Source organism: Lepidochelys kempii, chromosome 2, assembly GCF_965140285.1.
Source record: "Lepidochelys kempii isolate rLepKem1 chromosome 2, rLepKem1.hap1, whole genome shotgun sequence".
Lineage (NCBI taxonomy): Eukaryota > Metazoa > Chordata > Testudines > Cheloniidae > Lepidochelys > Lepidochelys kempii.
The window spans coordinates 3,886,504-3,906,610 of NC_136381.1; the positions used below are offsets into that span (position 1 = coordinate 3,886,504).

A 20,107-nucleotide genomic window follows, 5' to 3' on the forward strand; every position below is an offset into this window, starting at 1 on the left:
TGTTTATTAAACCAATGTGCAAACAGCAGATTTCCATATAAAACTTGGCTACCAACATGGCCCCAGGCATCTCTACTGACAAGAGGCTTGTCCCAGTGGTGCTGAGGGAGCTGGAGTCTGTTCTTCTTGCTCAGCTAAGCCTGGATGAGCATCTCAATGGCAGGCAGCGGTGGAGCAGGCGAGGACCACCCTGCTGGAGCAGCTGTGGCCACTAGACAAGCCAACTTGACTTGTAAGCAGAGTCCACTGGCTCCTGAGTCAGTGTGAACACAGAAGCTCCTCATCTCCTGCAGTTTTCATGGGATCCTCAACTTTCGCCAGGGGCTGAAGCATTTGAGACGGTGAAACATTCACAGAACAGGGTGGTCTATTTAAAATGGGGCTTTCCTCAAAGAAAGCCAATGAGACCCTAGAAAAGCTGCCAGGCAGGGGGCTGCTGGCCCTCGGCAGCCATAGTCCTTCCATTCAAACGTACACATTAAAATCAAAGGCAGTGTTTAAAATAACGCCCCAGAATGGCTGTCGCTGAGACAAGGGGTGGTGTCTCAGCCTGCACTCCAGGTCCCTGGCCAACCACCCAAGGTCTAGACTAACCTAGCGGGTGCACAGGCTAGACGGAGAGCCCCAAGGCTCAGCTGGTGTAGGATACTTGTCCGGATATGTGAACGTGGCAAAACTCCTGTCCGGGAACGGCCTTCTTCCTGCATGGCTGCCTGGCCTTGGTGATGCCCTGACACAGGAGTCGCGGAGACATCGAAGAGGTGGACCTGAAAGGATGGTGAGACAGGCTGATTAGACCTGCAGGTCTGGAGCCTTGTGGCTCAAGTCAGGCAACCACCAGGCTCTCACCAGCAGCAGGGGGTACCCCAGGGCTAAGGGGCAGTGGGGGGAAGATATCTCTGGGCAGCAGGCTGGGTTTGTTGGTAATTCCAATGGAAAGCATGTTAAGTTGCTGAAACAGCCACCCTAGGCCAAGTCAACTACAGGTGATCAATGCTTCCAACCCCTCCCTGCTCTCCTGCATCTGACTCCTCCTTGTCCTCATTTACCATCCCCCACAGCTCCTCCCCATCAGCCTTGCTCCTGGCTCTCACTTCCTCCCCTCAGTCTCCCACACTCATCCTCTGGCCCTTCAGCTCCCATGCTGACGACACCCCCCCTTACTGCACATTTCCTCGCCCTGATCTCTTCATTCCACCTGCAGCCCTGCGTCCGCTCTCCCACTTGCTCAAGGGCTGTTCACTTAAGAATGCAAGAGCCACCATAGAGCAGCCAATGGTCTGTCTAACCCTGTACCCAGTTGTCTGACTGTGGCCAATACCAGATGCCCAGAGGGAAGGAACAGAACTAGGCAATCATCAAGTGATCCATCCCCGGTTGTCCATTCCCAGCTTCTGGCTGTCAGAGGTTTAGGGAGAGGCTAGTTGCGTCCCTGACCATCTTGGCTAATAGCCATTAATGGACCCTATCCTCCATGAACTTATCTAGTTCTTTTTTGAACCCTGTTATACATTTGGCGTTCACAACCTCCCCAGACAGTGAGTTCCACAGGTTGACTGTGCGTTGTGTGAAGCAATACTTCCTTTTCTTTGTTTTAAACCTGCTGCCTGTTAATTTCATTGGGTGACCCCTGGTTCTTGTGTTATGGGAAGGGGTGAATAACACTTCCTTAGTCACTTTCTCTACACCAGTCATGATTTTATTAATCTGTGTCATGCTCACCTTAGTTGTCTCTTTTCCAAGCTGACAAATCCCAGTCTAACTTCTTCATCTAGTCTTTTTAATCTCTCTCACATCTCTCTGTAGCTAAGCTCCCCCATCACCGGGTCTCTTTCAGCACCACGCATCAGCCCCCTCCCTCACATCCAGTCACATGGCCTTTTTTGTGCCTTCCAGCCCCGCAGTGTTGATGACATCTCATCTGCTCTAAGCCCTCCCCTCTCTCTTCCATTCATGTAGTAGCTGGTTCTGTCCATGCCTCCACTCTCCTCCACCCATGACTCTTCTTCCCCACACCTCTCCTATCCTCAGGTCTGTCCCGCCAACCCTCAGGCCTGGCTCACCCCCAGCATCCACTGCAGAGTGTCTCTGGCTGGTGGAAATCCCATGACCAGGCTGACTTCCTCCACTGCGGAGTCACTCTCTCCTCCTTCGGTTCTGCCATCTATGTAGACAGACTCCTCCACTTCTCAGACTACACGGAATCCCATGCCCACAGTACCAGCTGCATTTCACCACCTTTGACCCAAACCTTCCCTCCCCTGCCACTTCCACTGTACTCCTCCTGCCCAGGATCCTGCCAAATTCTTCCAAGAGAAAACTGACAAACAGATGTGACCTTCCCCCTCCCATCCCCTCCCACATCAGACAGTGTCCCACTCTCCTCCTCTAACCTCTCCACTCATCACCCCAGTGACCTCATCCCATCTCCCGATCTCCCTCCTGCCCACTCCCCTCCTTTCCATCTCCTCCCCTCACAGTACAAACATGCTCTAGCTTCTCCCATTTAAAAAAAAACAGCTTGATTATATAGTGTTATTTTGACAACAAATATGCAGAATTTTAAACTATTGTGCGCAGAACTTTTTGGCACAGAATTCCCCCAGGAGTAAAACCAGCAGCCATGGGACAATGGTGGCCCAGAACGTGCCTGCAGCCTTCCTCTCCTCCTATCACATAGGTCAGGCCACCCTCGCCCTTGACATCAGTCACCCCGTGTCTTAGAGGCAGGGCCGGTTACTAGCAGGAACAACCCAGCACAAAAGCGTCCCTTGGAGATGCCAGCGGGGATCAGGGAAGCGTTGCACAGAAGGAATCCGGCGGGGCCTGTTCCAAGAGGGGAGCAGCGCTCTATACTCACATGTCGCTCGCCATGGACTGGTCCGGGCTACAGGACCTGAAGTCAGAAAAGGGCTTGAATGTGGGGCCCAAGTGGCGCCTCTCCAGTGTGGCCTGTTGGGGAAAGAGGGAGCCACGTGTGGCACTGATGAGGATGAAGACAAGGTCCCCAGCAGCAAGAGAGAACCAGGATCAGCTGCAGGCCCAATGCCAGGGCCAAACCGTTTCTGCTGAGGATCTGAACCACCAGCTGTTGCTCTTGCTTCTAGAGCAGCGAGTCCCTGCAGGGAAGCGCACCCAGGAGCTGTGGCTCAGAATTAACAGCCCAGCAAGAGGCTGTAGCACCATGCAGGGTGGATTTAAGGCCCTTTGACGGTAGTTGCAGGTCTGATCAAGGCCTGGCTGTTGGGGGCAATGCGGGGGTCCCCTGGAACCTCCCCCTTGATATCCCCAGCAGAGGCAGGATTAGGACGTGCCAGACCCTTGCCCCCTGCACTTCGATTGGTCACTTGTTGCAGAACTGGCTGCCAAGACAATCCCAGCATTCCCTCTCCCATCCCATCATGTTAGTGGCTGGAAACGGGACAAGAGTCCCTGCCTCTGACCCTGCATTTGGGATAAGCAACCCCAACTTGAACAGTGCAACATCCCCAGCCACCCCCACACCCTGCTACTAGCCCTACCAGCTCAGGAACCAGCCACAAACGGAAGCAGGTTGTGTTGGTAACACAGCGTGTGAAGGAGAGTCTGGAAAGATTTCCAGCCAGGGCTAGGTCAGAGTCCCCAGGCCCAAGTGCTGACCTGCCCCAGCTCCTGGGTGCTGAAAACCCTCCCTGGTCTCTGGGCCAGCACCTCTTGCATCAGACCCACTCCCAAGCCCTATTAACAACCAGGTTCTGTCCACGCGCATCCATCCAAGAGCCACTCTGGATCTGAAGGGTTAACCAGTTACTGCAGGACATCAGGGTGTGGGTGAGATCTATGGAAATTCCCAAGTCAGTCACTTTCACGGGGACCAGGGTACGGGGCAGCAGATCTTCTCTTCCCACCCACTGAGACAGCTGGGGGAAGCCTGCATGCCCTGGCCTGCACCGGCTCCCTGGCTGGGCTCCCACACCAGAGCCCATTTGCCCAACTCGGCTGAAATCAGTGGCTTTGTTTCTGCCAGCAGTGAGCTTGGGCCCAGCCCAAGAATGTGCAGGACCAACCTTTGGGAAAATGGTGCCCTGGGCGAACTTGCATTTTGGCGCTCCTGGCCCCCGAGGGTGCAGCCCCCCCCCGTTGCCCCTGGGCCTCCCCCGCGCCCCTAGCCCCTCCACTGCCCCCTTTGCCCACGTGTGGAAAGTAACCTGCATGCACAGAGCCCTGACGTTGCTCCTCACTCCCCCTTACGCAGCCCCCTGGGGGGCACAGAGGAATGTGGAGGGGGGGGATCAGTATTGTGGGTCACTGCTCGCCCCCCCCATTCCGCCACTGGGAGAAATCTGGGTGCCCTTCCCCCCCCGGGCAGCCAGGAGCAGTTTCAGACTCTACATCAGCAGTGCTCACTTCTGCGCCACCGCCCGGCACCCCGCTGACCATGGCGCACCGGGCAGCTGCCCAGGTGCCCCCGCCCAGGGCCGGCCCTGGAAATGTGCCTTTGAATGCTCTCCGCACCCCACGCCTGCAACGGCCGGGGCCAAGCCTCCCTAGGCCGCTGGGACAGGGGAGGGGCCCCTCACAGCCAACTCACCAACCCCCCAGTAACCAACGGAACGAACGGGGAGACCCCCAGCATCGCGGCTGACTGCACACAGTGGCTCTGATTACTGAAAGACCTTTCTCCCCGGCCTGCCTGTCCCCGAGCCCCACGGCGGGCAGCCCCGGCCCTGCCCCTGCACAGCTGCCCACGGCCCACACCGGGCAGTGCCAGCTTCCCACCACTTACCCGCCTCTCCAACACCTCGTGCCTGGTGGTGCGGCTCAGACTGGTGCGGCGCAAGTTCCCGATGGGGACGGAGGGAGCCGGCGGAGCAGCAGATCCCTGCTGTGCCTTCCAGCCTGCAGGGGGCAGCGGCACACCCCCATCACGAAATGGGTTTCCGGTCAGCGGGGACACCCTCCCCAGGCAGGAGTCGTCTGGAACACATAAATGGCTAGCACAGTTGACACACTGACCAGTTCCCTCCAGCTTCCCCAGACACCCTCCATACTGAACTCTCCTCTCCCTTACCCTGCAGGTAGCTCAGCTCCTCCAGCTTGTTCAGTTCCTCCCGCAAGAGGTCGATTTCACACTCCCTGCCAGGGGAAGGAAGCCAGGTTACAAGATTCCATCACAGCTGAAGTTTCACCCCAAGTCCTGCCCAGCTAAGCCCCTGCGCCATTCCCACCCTTCAGAGCACGAAGCTGCAGGGTGTCCTGGCCGGGGGCGCACGTCCCCTACGCACCAGATGGCCTGTGCCCTCTCCGCACCAAGCATCTCTCTCACCCTCCTCATCTTCTTCTAGGTGAATCAATTTGTAAGTTTCAGAAGAGGTGTCCCGGGGTGCGTGTGCATTAGGTGACAGGACCCGGAGCAAGAGCAACGAAGAGCAGACTTGCCCCAGACACATGCCCACTCCCCAGCCCTTTCAGGCCACAGCTGGAAGAGTAGAGGGGGGCCTCCCACCTCCACAGCAGATTGATCCTGCCGGACCAGTGGGTGCAGAATGGGGGAGTGAGTTCCAGAGCCAGGGCGCCCCACCCCGAGGAGAGGACACACTAGACCCAGATGTGCACAAGCATCCCAGCTGACGTCTGCTGGCCAGGCCACACACGGGAAGATCTGGTCCTCGGTACCTGTGGGGGCATCCAAACCATACTAGACTTCCTACACCAGCACCTGCACCCTGAGCTGCATGCAGAAGGGGGACCCAAGGCACCCACTGGAGAGCTGGTGTGACATGCTTCACGCAGCTAACACAGCTGAGCATGGGCGTAACCTGGGGTCACCCTAGGACACAACTGGGAACCCCCACGCACAAGGGCTATTGCAGGGTGAGCTCTCTGCTGCCACCCAGAGGCGATTTGGCACCAGTGCACCCCTTCTGCAGCCACCACGGTGACAGGCGTTCACTCCGTCCTGCTGCCTGGGGCTGGGGATCCTGCTCCTGCCGGCTACGACAGCCGCACTTAGCATGGCTGCGGCCAGCCTCTGTGCACTACGTTAGCCTGCGGGGCTGCAGACGTTGGGGCGCCACTGGTCAGTTTCCCAGTCTAAACACACAGACGGACCTGTGCAAATAGCAGCCCATGTGAAGCTGCTCATTGCTCTGCACCTTACAGGCCTGGGTGCTCCTGCTGCAGGGAACTCCTGGGTTCCACTCTCAGCGCTGCCACTGAGTCACTGCACGACCCGTGCCTCAGTTTCCCCATCTGAACAGCCAGAGGATGTGGTGTAAATCGTGACACAAACACACCAACCCCCACACTGCCCACAGACCCCCCATGGCGGGCAGGGAGAGTGGAGGATGAGATGCTATATAAATACCAGGCATTCTCACTACCAGCCTCTTCCTCTGGGGTTAGTTGTAACCTGAGTCAACGGACAACCCCGTGACTCATGTGAAAACGGCCACAAACCCTTCCTGGCACCCGACTCCAGCGTTGAAACAAGGCAGGCTCTGGAGAGCACATTGCTAACTAACTCGACTGTAGATGTGAATCCGGACACTCCAGTAATGCGTGATCACCATGTGTTTGAAGTGACCTTAGCAGAGACCCAAGGAGGGAAGGCTGTTATATGGGCACATCTGGCCGTGAACCTGTTGTCCCCTGCAGTATCCCCTACATGGCTCCAGATTTACCTTCGTTAGCCCCAGGTCCCCAAGTGCTGGTCCCACCTGCCCCCTCCTACCTGCCAGGGGTGGAGGTGATACGACCGTGGGGATCGTCCTTGAGCTTTGCTTCGGGGCAGCTGGCCCCCGCTGCCCTCTGGGGAGTCAGTGAGAGCGCCAGAGGCGGCTTCCGGCCCCTCGCGCTCCGGGCACAGCAGCACACGTGCGCCAGCAGCCAGTTACCTACAAAAACCATGAGCAAAGCCGGAGCTAGGGTCAAATTCAGAGCACAGAATTGCACAGAAGGTGAGCCGGGGGAGCGGACTGACGGACCTATGGATTCAATATTTTGTTGGAAGAAGACTTACCGGCTTAGAGCCAGGGGTCAGGGCGCCGGGGGGGCTAATTCCAGCACAACCATGGACTCCCTGTGGCTCTGCATCTCCGAAACGTGGAGGGTTCTGACCTACCTTGCAGGGGGCTGTGGGAGTTAGCACAGGCTGGTGGGAAGAGGAGATTAGATGGCAAATGTAACCCAAGCCGACAGGGTGGCTTTGTTTCCCTCTGGCGGCTGGACTACGCGAGCTTTACAGGTCAGTGGGTGGGTGAAATTGACGGACACCTGTGGCTGCAGGAGCGGCCATGGTCTAGCTCAGGGACAGCCTGATGACTCAGGCCTGTTTACCCCAGCGTGGCCAATGCCAGGGCAGGCTCTCCCTACACTCTGCGCCAACGTGTCCCCACCTAGTGAGCCCACTCCAGAGCGGGGCTCTGCCTCCGTGACCCATTCAGCCCTTGGCCTCCCTGCTGAGGCTACCCGGGGGTGGGCCACCGGTGCCAGGTCGGGTCCTGGCTTCAGCGTTACAGAGAAGCCAGCGCAGGGGGAGCCGGCTGTGCTCACCGGCGACAACGAGCACCAGGAAAACCGTGAGTGACTTGAAGCCCAAGGAGATGGCATGGTTGAGCTCTGAGAGCGCATTGGCGACGACCAGGACCAGGAGCACGGCACGGGGGAGGCCTGGGGTCTGCAGGAAGGTCATGAGCAGAGCCGAGAGCAGGAAGTAGCCGGCGTGCAGGACACAGGTGCAGGCCGTGCTGAGGCTGACTCCTGCGAGACAGAGGGGGATGGGGAGACGGGCGAGCAGGTGCATTGCCTCATGACAGATCCATGCTCCAGGCTCAGACCAATGCCACCTCCTGGCTGGTTCCTGCCAGCAGCGTGGCCTGGGGAGAGACATCTCCTCCTTTCACTATTGCCCCAGTCTGGGTGGGGGGACACTACACCACCCAGCTTTGCAGGCAGGGGGGTCACCACTAAGATAGTTAACAAGGGGTAGGCGGCATCTGCCGGACCTGCCCGTGCAGCAACTTGCTCATTCTGTTACTACTCCCCCCAGCCTCTGACGCCCACTCCCGTCGTATCGTCTCCAAGCTGGGACCCTCCCACACCAGGGGGCAAACGGCTCAGGCCATACGACTGGACATAGGGGAGGCTGCTCCTTTGCAAATGCCTCTCCCACCCTTCCCCGCGACACCTCTGAAACTCCCTCGCCCAAGGCCCACGCTCCCTGCACAGCAGACAACAGCCTGGCGGTTCTGTGCAGCCCCAGCGGGGGAGGAGAGCAGGAGACCAAGTCCAGGTCTCCAATCCAGGTCTCTGAGCAGAGGGAAGAGAAAGGCCCTATGATGCCTTATACCCTGGGCACATCCATCCAGCTGAGCAGTGGGCGGTCAGACACCCTTCGAAGCCCAGAGTCGCTGCTTGGTATCACAAGTCTCCTCCCACCGAGCGCAGCTGCCTCCCCAGCACTCAAAGCTGGGATGTGGAGCCCACCCCAGCAGTGCTGCAAGCAGAGACCCAATCCCTTGGCTGGCCAGTTCCCAGCCCGCAGCCACCGAGCAGCGTGTAGCCCAGTGAACGCGGGTGGGAGGAGGCTGCTCAGCCCCTTGCTGCCCCGAGATGCACATTGCCCCCCTAGTCACCTGCCCAGCCAATGAATCTCTGGATGTGCAGGAGCCGGCCCTCCACACTGCTCTGCATGTGACCCACGGCGTAGAGCACCAGGCCCAGGCTCTGGTTCATCCTGTGCAGCTTCCCCATCAGCTCGTCGTAGTACAGGGCTGTCTGGTTCTGATAGGCCAGGAACAGCGCCTGGTTGGCCTCTGGGCAGAGAGGGGCAGAGAGGATTCAGAGCCAGCGTAGGATCCCTGCTGGAGCTGTGGGGCGGCAGCTTAGAATGGCGAGGAACTGTCGGTCGCGGGCGGACGTGCTGGGGAGAGGTGCAGTCCCCGCAGCAAGGAGCATCGCAAGCTGGAGGGGCCAGGGCAGGATGGCTGGGGTGAAACTTGGCTTTGATTCCCTCTAGGGGTGACAGCCTGGCGCAGAAAAAGCTTTGTATTGGGATAGTAATTTACAGTTTATTAGTTTGCTGAGTGAGTCTATGATGTTACTTTATAGTGTATTATCTTAGTCTATTCTTGTTCCTGCCAAATGTCTGGGTTTTTCCTTTATAGAGTTTAAAACGTAAGGGTCTTTCCATTGTATGGTTTGCTTCTGCCTCTCCTCGCAGTAGGCACAGCCTAGCTGAGGCGCGGGGCTCTGCAATTACTGGGGTTCGATCCCACATTGAGACAGTTCCTGGAGGATCTGCCAGCACCTCTAGGAAACTGGGAGGGAGAACTGAGAATACAGGGTGGGTTCTGGAGAGATACAAGGCAGCACCGTTCACCAGCCTCCTCTGGAGTAGCTAGGCCAGCTGTTCACAACTGTGGAGGTGTTGATCTCAAGCTGGATCAGGGCAAATTTGCAGGGACGAGACCGCCAACACACAGGACAGCTGTTAGTCAGGGTGCTTAATGCACTATTGGTAACACTCAGATATTACAGCAATTTAAGTGTGGTATAGGAACAGTATTGAGGGGTATAGTATAGTGTATGAACTGGAAGTTTGGGTTTTTTTTTTTTTTAAAATGAAGAACCAGGAGGCAGGTCCCTCTGCCCTTGAAGCAGGAGAAGGCCATCCCCACAGCCCAGTTACCAGCTGCCAGGCCCTCTCCACTCCTCAGCCTGCTGCCGGTCTGGGGTTCTGTCCGCTGGCCCCGGCCAGGTGGGGTCCCAGCCGCCGGCCCCGGGTTCCGTCCGTCCAGGCCAGCAGCGGGCTGAGTGGGGCCGGCAGCCGGGACCCTGGCTGGCAGCAGAGTGCCACTAAAAAACAGCTCGCGTGCGGCCTTTGGCACGCATGCCGCAGGTTGCCAACCCCTGAGTTAGACACTGAGCATGTGGGCAAGACCCACCAGGCAGACACCTGGGAAGGAATTCTCTGTAGTAACTCAGAGCCCTCCCCATCGAGTGTCCCATCACTGACTACTGGAGGTATTTGCTGCTAGCAGTCGCAGGTCGGCGACACGCCATTGCAGGCAGTCCCATCCTACCATCCCCTCTGTAAACGTATCAAGCGCAGCCTTGAAGCCAGTTCGATTTTTTGCCCCCACTGCTCCTTTTGCCTTGCGTCTAATACGAGTCTGGCTTAGATGGACAAGACTCTATATTTTGCAACACTGCCGTAACACTGACCAGAAGGAGGCAGCTAAAAGCAGTGCCCCGAAGAACCCGAGGTGGGCACAAGTTTGCCTGGCCTCTGAGGGGCTGATCAGACTGTGTGCTGGGCCTCCATTTCTCCAGCAGTGAGAGTTAACGCCAGAGACAGAAGCTGCATTTTCTATCTTTGATGTTCTTTTCTCTCACCCTTGTGTGTGCTTGTCTTGGCTTTTAGGAAATGGGATCAGACTTTAACAACAGCTATAACACCACCTCCAGCCCAGCTAACGTCTCTTCGCCCCAGAAAGGATGGTTATCTAAGAGACTGTCCAACAAGGAGGGGATTTCCTTTTAAAAACCTCTCTCCAGATAAAGGAAAGGGATGTTAAAATGAAAAGTTGATTTAGTAACTTACGTTGTTTTCCCTTCTTTTTTTGCATCTTGGTTAAAAGGATGCTTAAGGGTGGGTTTGCCCTGGGACCAAGCAGGCTGCGGTCTCTGTGTACCAAACCCCGAATCTTGTTTAACACTGGGTCATGTTAACACCTTTGACCCTTGTCCCCATATATTCCAGCTAAATAATACAACAGCCCCACCCACGCTGGCCAGCCGAGGGCAGCCTGCCCAGCCAGCAGCAGTCACGGTACCTATTTTGGAGTAGACCTCCTGGGCTCGCCTTTGCATCTGGGTGAGGTCAGCGAGGATGGCTCTGTGTCCTTGCTGCAGCTCCAAGTCCTGGTCATCTAGGTGGCTGCTCACGTTCTCTGCAGGGGGAGATGGGGCAGAGCTCAGGCTCTGGCAGAAACTCCTGTGAAGCCATTTCCCATGTTAAGTGTTTTGCACACCTGTGATCTATTCACCCACCGATGGTAAAAGCCTCTTAGCCTAGGTGAGTGAAGATGCTGCAGAGGAGGTCACTGTGCCTTGCTCTTCCAGTCAAATCAAAGTGCCTCCTTCCAAACCTAATGCCCACATGAGACCTCTACATGTGCCAAGAGAAGGGGAGGGGAGGGCAGCAGGGAGAGGCGGGAGCCACAGAGAGACTGCTGGAGGGTCAGACTGCCAGACAGCATTGTTCTCTCCCACAGGGGAGCTGGGCGTATTGGAGCAACTAGGACTTGTGGAGGTTCTTGCTCATCCCCGTTTTACAGCCAGGTTGACTGAGCCACCCCGAGATCCAGCAATTGGACTTGCCCAGAGGTCCATGGCTCAGGTGAGATCAGACGTCGGGTCTGTTCCTGGCTCCTGGTCCTTTGCTGTAGCTTCTTGGCTAGTTCAGGGAGGGGGAGGAGTAAAGACAAAGGGGGTGGATCCCCTCAGCTGGGAACATGGGTGGAAATTCCTTCTCCGGGGCTCACGAGTCAGGTTTAGCCAGAGCAGGCCCAGTGGGGCCTGGCCTGGGGCCTTGAAACTAACGGACACCAGCATTGCCGCAAGAGCATCAGACACTCTATGTCAACGGCTCCTGAATTTGTTCATCCCTTTCCCTCCAGTGTCCCTCCACAATCATACTCCTGTGACTGCCCTTTTCTATCCCAGGTCCCCACCCCCTAGAATCACCCTCGTGACCCCAGCACCAGAATCTCCCTTGACTCTCTTCCTCTCCCATGCATCCTTTCCCCCAAGAACCACGCTCTCTTGACCTGCTTTTTCCAGTCTCATGACTCTCCTCCCCATAAGAATCACTCTTCCATGTAGCTGGGAACCTCCCCCCCGCACCAAACAAGTAGTGGGATGGGAAGTCAAGCCCCTCCGCCCCCGACAGCTGTTTGCAACCTCTGGAGAACCTCTGCTCTAGGGAGCCGGGGGATGCTCCATGTTCTCACCCATCCTCTTGGTGATGCCCTCAATGAGCTGAGCCACCTGCTGCTGCCCGCTGGCAATCAAGGCCTTCTCCTGAGTCAGCTGATCCAGGTTGCTGTGGATGGATGACTCCATCTGCTCCTGGCTGTCCTGCAGCTTCTCCTGCTGGAGCAGCAGCTCATGCTGGCTGCTCACCACCTTGTGCAGGGACTCTGCCGTCAGCTCTTTCAGTTCCTCCTGGCCGTCCTGTTAGCGAGACACTGACTCCATCAGTGAGGTGCCAGTAGACTGCAGTGGTGCATGCTAAGGGCTGAGAGAGACGACAGGTCCCAGCATGCCGTGCTTCAACGGTGCAGCATTGCATGCTGGGATCGGTAATCTCCCCCTCTGCATCAAAGACCATGGTGGCTGTGCCCTACATTGAGTCCGCCCTTTGCTCATTGGTTCAGACCTCTTTGGAGCCGCCCGCCCGCCACTACCCACCTTCAGAAGCCTCATGGCCTCCAGCTGATTCACGGCGGCGGAGACCAGGGTGTTGACCGTGTGCTCCGTCCGGCGCTTGAACTGCATCTGGCGGGTGGAGTAGCAGACGGCGCGGGCCCGGTTGCTGACGATGTGGTAGGCGTTCCAGGTGTCAGGGTCCATGTCGGCAGTGCATTCCGCAAGGGTCTGGTAAGAAAGACAGCCAAGCCGGATTAGGGTCAATAAGGCCACAGGAGAGGGCCCCTCCCAATGCCCCTCATCCCTCCTAGCCCAGAAACTGCATGGCAGTACTCCAGAGAAAGCAAGAGGTGACCTGATCATGGCGTATCAGAACTTCACAGGGACTGAAGGCTTCTATAATCTGGCAGAGAAAGGTAGAACAAGAACTGAGGGCCTGGAGCTGAAGCCAGAAGAAGTCCAGTTGGAAAGAAGACCAGTTTTTAACAGTGAGGGTGATTAACCATTGGGAACAAGCTCCCCAGGGATGTGGCGGATCCTTCACCTCTTGGTGTCTTCGGATCCTGACCAGCTGCCTTTGTGGAAGAGATGTTTTAGCCACACCCACGCTGCTGGCCTCGATACAGGTGTAAATGGGTGTAGGTCTACATGCTGGGACATGCAGAAACTCAGGCTGGATGATCAAATGGTCCCTTTTGGCTTTAATCAAGGAAACTATGAGAAGCAGGTTGTGATACGGCAAAGCTGTCCTGGGTCCCCACAAGCTAATAGCTTCTACAGCTCGGGACAGTTTAGGACTCAAACATAGGACCAAGGTAGGTGAATTACCTCACAAGCAAGACTGACCCGGGGACATCCCGGACGACTGGAAAAAGGCTAATGTAGTGCCCATCTTTAAAAAACGGAAGGAGGAGGATCCAGGGAACTACAGGCCAGTCATCCTCACCTCAGTCCCTGGAAAAATCATGGAGCAGGTCCTCAAGGAATCAACTCTGAAGCACTTAGAGGAGAGGAAAGTGATCAGGAACAGTCAGCATGGATCCACCAAGGGTAAGTCATGCCTGACTAACCTAATTGCCTTCTATGACGAGGTAACTGATTCTGTGGATGAGGGGAAAGCAGTGGACGTGTTGTTCCTTGACTTTAGCAAAGCATTTGACACTGTCTCCCACAGTATTCTTGCCAGCAAGTTAAAGAAGTATGGGCTGGATGAATGGACTATAAGGTGGATAGAAAGTTGGCTAGATTGTCGGGCTGAACGGGTAGTGATCAATGGCTCCATGTCTAGTTGGCAGCCGGTATCAAGTGGAGTACCCCAAGGGTCGGTCCTGGGGCTGGTTTTGTTCAATATCTTCATAAATGATCTGGAGGATGGTTTGGATTGCACCCTCAGCAAGTTTGCAGATGACACTAAACTGGGAGGAGTGGTAGATATGCTGGAGGGTAGGGATAGGATACAGAGGGACCTAGACAAATTGGAGCATTGGGCCAAAAGAAATCTGATGAGGTTCAACAAGGACAAGTGCAGAGTCCTGCACTTAGGACGGAAGAATCCAATGCACCGCTACAGACTAGGAACCGAATGGCTCGGCAGCAGTTCTGCAGAAAAGGATCTAGGGGTGACAGTGGAAGAGAAGCTGGATAGGAGTCAACAGTGTGCCCTTGTTGCCAAGAAGGCCAATGGCATTTTGGGATGTATACGTAGGGTCATTGCCAGCAGATCGAGGGACGTGATCGTTCCCCTCTATTTGACATTGGTGAGGCCTCATCTGGAGTACTGTGTCCAGTTTTGGGCCCCACACTACAAGAAGGATGTGGAAAAATTGGAAAGAGTCCAGCGGAGGGCAACAAAAATGATTAGGGGACTGGAACACATGACTTATGAGGAGAGGCTGGGGGAACTGGGATTGTTTAGTCTGCGGAAGAGAAGAATGAGGGGGGATTTGATAGCTGCTTTCAACTACGTGAAAGGTGGTTTCAAAGAGGATGGCTCTAGACTGTTCTCAGTGGTAGCAGATGACAGGACAAGGAGTAATGGTCTCAAGTTGCAGTGGGGGAGGTTTAGGTTGGATATTAGGAAAAACTTTTTCACTAGGAGGATGGTGAAACACTGGAATGCGTTCCCTAGGGAGGTGGTGGAATCTCCTTCCTTAGAAGTTTTTAAGGTCAGGCTTGACAAAGCCCTGGCTGGGATGATTTAATTGGGTATGGGTCCTGCTTTGGGCAGGGGGTGGGACTAGATGACCTCCTGAGGTCCTTTCCAACCCTGATAGTCTATGATTCTATGACCTGTTCTCACACAGCTGAAGCACTACTGTATTAGACCAAAGTACCCTACCGTGATCAGTTCTCAAGGGCAGATAGATGCTAGATCTTAGGCAGCATGGCCCACTACACAAGGCATCGGACTGGGAATCAGGAGACCAGAGGTCTATTCTTGTTTCACCACTGACTCAGCATGTGACTGTTCGCAAGTTTCCCCTCTTTAAAAAAAGAGCGAGTTGCACTGACCCACCTTTGCAGAATGCTTAGAACACTACAGCTGAAGAGCACCACACAGGAGCTGCTCATCACAGACAGACTGACACAGCCCTGGCGTGGGCGCACCTGGGATATTGTGTTTGGTCCTGGACACCATGGGACTGAAAGAGACTGACACTGGAGGGAGTTGGGGAAAAAAGCAACCGAAGTGATCAAGGGCTGGAGGGAAAGGCTGGAATAAATAAGTACGCAGGGCTACGTAGCTAACGGATAGCGAGCCAGGCAGACGACACACCTCACATTTGAAAGGCGAGCACCACAGAGGGAGAGGAATTACACAGGGCAATACCCACATGTGAGACTGAGGATGGGATGAGATAAGGAGGGGGAACACATAGGAGGATACTGCATAGCGAGCTCTCCGGGGCTGTGGAACCCAAGGCAACTGGCAGGAGACCCATTTTGGGACACTGAAGCGGCTGACTGCACAAAACGCTCCAAGATCCCTCGTAGGAGCCAGTCCTGCACTGGGTGCGAGATGGACCAGCCAGCCTACCGGGTCTTCACCTCTCACACCCAAGAGGTTCTATCGTTGAAGCTACGCAAAGTGCTCCTGGCCTCGCTGTCCTAATATCCTGACTACATGCAATGAGCCAGCCGGGAACATGAACCAAGCTAGCTGTGCAGCCATGCCAGGGGAACAGCACCCCCAGCCTGTCACCGCCCATTTCAATAGCTCCATCTGTGCAGGGGGAGAAGATGTGTGGATCTAGGGGGGAGGGGAGAGGAAGATGATGGCTGGGCAGGGGCAGGAGATGTCAGCAATAGGATATGGAGGCCTCTCCTTTCATCCCCATGGAAACTTGGCTAAAGTCAGAGACGGCTGAAGGTCGTTCCCACCACGCGATGTCCATTTGCAGGCCTAGGGCAATGCGAGTCCCATTCCTGGTGGGCCACCCTGGTGTGAGATGGCTGCCTTGCCCAGGAGCCCCTGCTCCATGGCTTTCTTCACTCCCCAGGCCCACGTGAGGAGAATCTCAGGCTGCCTGCACCGGCTGCAGCCCTCTCCCAACCAGCATTGGAGGGTGTGAATTCGGAGCCGCCCCTCGCCGTCTTACCATGTCGGCAGTGCAGGGATAGGTCTTGCGCCCCTCCACACTCGCTTGGCAGTTAAACAGGGACACCCCCAGCTTGGCCAGTTCCTCTTCCGACAGGTCCGTACAGGAGGAGTGGATCTGGGCAATAACCTGCCAGCAGCAACGCGGAGAGGAAGGAGCACGTTAGGGCTTGTGGTTTCAGCAAGCTGGTGCCTCCTACCCCACCGGCCCTTCCCAGGTGCAAGAGAAGGTAACTCATCATCTGCAGGTGACATGTGGCCTCTGCCCCTAGACGTGCATTTTAAATCCTCACCCCCAGCCCCACGATAGGAGAATCATAAATGCTGGGCAGTGACTCAATGAGGAGACCTCAGTTCCTGGGGTTCACCCTTCCCCCCCCACCTCCTCCTCTTGCTGCTGCTGGTTTCCTCCATGCCCCATGATTAGCTCGGCAGCACCCAGAGGCACGCTAGGCGCCCCACAACACAAGGGGACAATCCCAACCCCCCTGGGCCCCTCCTCACACGGTCCCTCCCTGTGAAAGCGCAGTCAAGCCAGCTGGTGCCCTTCTGTCTCTGCTCCCCTGGAGATGTCCCCAGCCCATGCCTCTTCACTGCTCAGTCCCTCCTCCTCCCCCCCACCACAGCAGGCAGCTCCTCTCCCCCTATCTGAGGGCAGCTGTTTTCCCTCCCACCAGGCCGGCTGCCCCTACCCACTTCTAGCTGCTCTGCAAATGTGGAAGAGCCTAGAAGCCTTCAGAAGCAGATTGACCAAGGAGCCCGCACCATGTGCCCCGCTGGCAGCCCCAGGCCAGCAGCAAGGGCTCTGCCCACGAACAGCCACACAGCATGGCACTGTTAATACACTGGACAGATAAACATGGCGCGTCTCCCTCAGGCCTCCCGGCAGGGAGGAGGGATGTGAACATGCCGAGGTCGTGTGGACCCGCTCCAGGGTTGGGGAGCGTTCCAGGGGTAGAGGGGGTGGCCTGGAAGAACATCTGGAGAGGTTGGTTGACAAAGCGGACAAACAGGGTAACCCTCTTCAACGTCAAGGTTCCTCCTCCACCAGACGCCCTTTACAGGAAACGAGCCAGCTAACGAGGGGCGGGGCAGCTGAGGAGAGTTCCTACGGACACCGGACACCGGGCAATTTGTGGCCACATGGAACAGTGACACCATCAGTCTGACCACCCTTGCTTGGTTGTCGGCTCCCTCCTTCCCCCTCCCCCACTCCCTTTCACTGCTGCTCCGTTTAGGGCCTGATCATGCAAACATCTATGCACAGGGAGCAATCCCACTGAGTGCAAGGGCACTGCTCCTGCACCCAGGGAAGCACATGCAGGAGTGCTGGCAGGATCTGGACTTTGGATGGCAAGTGCTTTGGGGCACAGGCCATTCTCTCCTCCCTGTCTGGACAGCCCCAGCCCCTTTAGGGCCCTCCTGCAATGAAGAGATACAGTGACACCTTGTGGTGACAAGAGTCCAGTGGAGACAGATCCAGATGCCTGGCCTCAGCCAGGAATCGCTCATCCCCCGTCGTCATCTCAAAGGGAGCATTAGAGAGACTCCTTGAGTCCGGAGCTGGTGTCGGGGGGACGGGGTCTCTTCCTGGAGCTGCTCCCTGCCTCAACCAGCCAAAAAATCCAGAGGAGGGAGCGAAAAGGAGGGAGAGGAGAGTTGGAAGGAAGAGAGCCCGGCGGTCAAAGGGCAGCATCTTGGGGCATGGAGGGGGATCCTGCAGGGAGAGAACAGAGAGAGTTTGAACTGAGAGGAGTCTGGGGAGCCCCAGCCGTTGAGCAGCAGCTCCATATCCAATCCCCCTGCATCCCTCACCACTCCCCGACCTCAGAGAGCTCAGCCTGGCTCGGTTAGGAGGCCACTACACGGCAGGACCTGCACAGAGCAATGGTAAATGGCACGGTATTGAGCTGCAGAGCGGGGCCCATCCAGGAGCTGGCGTGGGACTGGCCCTAACCTCTTCCACAAGCTCCAGAAGAGGGGAGCAAAGAGCACAGGCCTGATGTTACGATGACAACAGCTATGCTGTTGGCGTGCCGAGGCTGTGGCCTGCCACGCCGACCGCATTGTCTCGCTGTTGCCTTGTACTCCCCTGTCTGTACCCATCTGCGATCTTGTCTCATGCTTAGATCGGAAGCTCTTTGGGGGCAGGGACGTGTGCTAGGGGCTGCCACAAACACAGACAATGCCACATCTGGGGTTCCTAGGTGCTGCAACAATACAAATAAATAACAGAGATGTCCGTGACACTGAGTTGAGAGGTGCCCAGGGGCTTACGGTTTCTCCCTGATTTCTTCCTGTGTATGTCCTAGGGGCATCCGGGAGAGGAAGATTAATGGTCAGATAGCTAGATCTAACACAGAGGGTCTGGGGCTCATGGAAACTAACAGCCCCAGCATGCTAAAGTCCCACGTTGATACATGCTGGGTGGGACCTAGAGTCTCCACAGGCCACACAACTGCATGCATCCGCCCCGGTCTCTCCGTTATACAGAACGTTATGCTCCTAGATGCTGCTGGCAACGTGGCCCTCAGTGAGGTAACATTCGGATACGTTCTCCAGATTTTCCTACAGCTGGTTTTAAGCGAAGTGAGCCAGGCTGCGAGGGTAGGAGCCTCGGGTAGCTAGCCATGATGGTGCCGCTGCGTGCCTGCTATCGCAGCTCTCATGTCACAGATTGGATGGTAACATTAACGATGCTAAAGCCACCCAGGAGCAATGGAGATCGGCTCCCAGGCTGCACGCTCTTCCCTATCCAAGATATCCTTTTAATGAGAAAACGTCTCCTTCTTGGTAGGCTCTGGGCCTCAACTAATTCCCTTAACATTTAACCCCTTTGGATTCTTTTTAGCCAAGAGCAGCACGCTTCCGGAGGCCTTCGAACAGGGCCCAGGAGCCCCGACTCCTAGTCCCCGGCTTTAGCCACGCGACCTGGGGTCTCGGGGTCTTTGAACAGCGACCTGACAGAGCTTGCAGGGGAACAGACTGGCCGCGGAACGAAGCTGCTCTTCGGATCCAGAAGCCGGGACGCCGGCCACAGCCCCGGCCTGAGCCAGTGGCTGCAGGACCAGACGACCCTTTCGGGGCGGGAGGGCCCGGGGGGGGGGCAGCAGGGCCCGGGGGGGGGGGCAGCAGGGCCCGGGGGGGGGGGGCAGCAGGGCCCGGGGGGGGGGGGCAGCAGGGCGCTCTGGGCGCTAATCCCGGGGCGGGGGGGGGGGCGGCAGGGCCCGGGGCGGGGGCGGCGGGGGGGGCGGCAGGGCCCGGGGCGGGGGGGGGGGCGGCAGGGCGCTCTGGGCGCTAATCCCGGGGCGGGGGGGGGCGGCAGGGCCCGGGGCGGGGGCGGCGGCGGCGGCGGGGGGGGCGGCAGGGCCCGGGGCGGGGGGGGGGGGCGGCAGGGCGCTCTGGGCGCTAATCCCGGGGCGGCGGCGGGGCGGCAGGGCTCGGGGCGGGGGGGGGGCAGCAGGGCCCGGGCGGGGGGGGGCAGCAGGGCGCTCTGGGCGCTAATCCCGGGGCAGGGGGGGGGGCGGCAGGGCTCGGGGCGGGGGGGGCAGCAGGGCCCGGGGCGGGGGGGGGCAGCAGGGCGCTCTGGGCGCTAATCCCGGGGCGGGGGGGGGGCGGCAGGGCTCGGGGCGGGGGGGGCAGCAGGGCCCGGGGCGGGGGGGGCAGCAGGGCGCTCTGGGCGCTAATCCCGGGGCGGCAGCTGCTGCCGCTGTATGGCTGGGAGCGGGGCCGCGGGCGGGGGGGGGGGGCCCAGAAGGGCCCGACCCCATCGTTCAGACCGGCCTCCTGCCTGGCACGGGCCAGAGAGCCCCAGGGCCAGTCCCCCGCCCACGGCTGGGGCGTAAATACAGGGCTGCCCCGGTGTGACGTGCAGACTCCATGGGGGGGGGATCTGCCCCCCGCTTTGCACGCCCCCCCCCCCCGGCATGGGGAGAAGGACGCCGCCCCTGGGGGGAGCGCTGGGAGAGGGACTGGGCTGGGGAGAGATGGGGGCGGAGCTGCCTCCCCCCCCCGCCGTTAGCATGTGCACCCCCCCAAGCGCTGCCCACGTGGGGAGGAAAAGGCGGGCAGGCCCCGCCCCTATCGGGACCCCAC

At 57.8% G+C, this 20,107-nt stretch overlaps 1 protein-coding gene across 2 annotated transcripts in view; it reads right to left on the reverse strand.

Moving 5' to 3' along the window:
* Positions 1-20,107, reverse strand: part of LOC140906292 (protein brambleberry) — a 21,468-nt gene continuing 1,361 nt past the window's right edge. Inside the window, exons 1-13 of one of the 2 annotated variants that reach the window (XM_073329947.2) lie at positions 18,944-18,993; positions 17,460-17,729; positions 16,014-16,142; positions 12,457-12,642; positions 11,997-12,219; positions 10,818-10,934; positions 8,616-8,795; positions 7,534-7,740; positions 6,713-6,875; positions 5,051-5,115; positions 4,766-4,956; positions 2,861-2,952; positions 1-767 (exon numbers count right to left, since the gene is read on the reverse strand). In XM_073329947.2, the coding sequence (XP_073186048.1) occupies positions 632-767; positions 2,861-2,952; positions 4,766-4,956; positions 5,051-5,115; positions 6,713-6,875; positions 7,534-7,740; positions 8,616-8,795; positions 10,818-10,934; positions 11,997-12,219; positions 12,457-12,642; positions 16,014-16,142; positions 17,460-17,708 (1,938 nt within the window). In that variant the 5' untranslated portion in view covers positions 17,709-17,729; positions 18,944-18,993 and the 3' untranslated portion in view covers positions 1-631. Of the gene's footprint in view, positions 768-2,860; positions 2,953-4,765; positions 4,957-5,050; positions 5,116-6,712; positions 6,876-7,533; positions 7,741-8,615; positions 8,796-10,817; positions 10,935-11,996; positions 12,220-12,456; positions 12,643-16,013; positions 16,143-17,459; positions 17,730-18,943; positions 18,994-20,107 lie in introns of those variants that run through there. The other variant, XM_073329946.2, reaches the window with a different exon arrangement.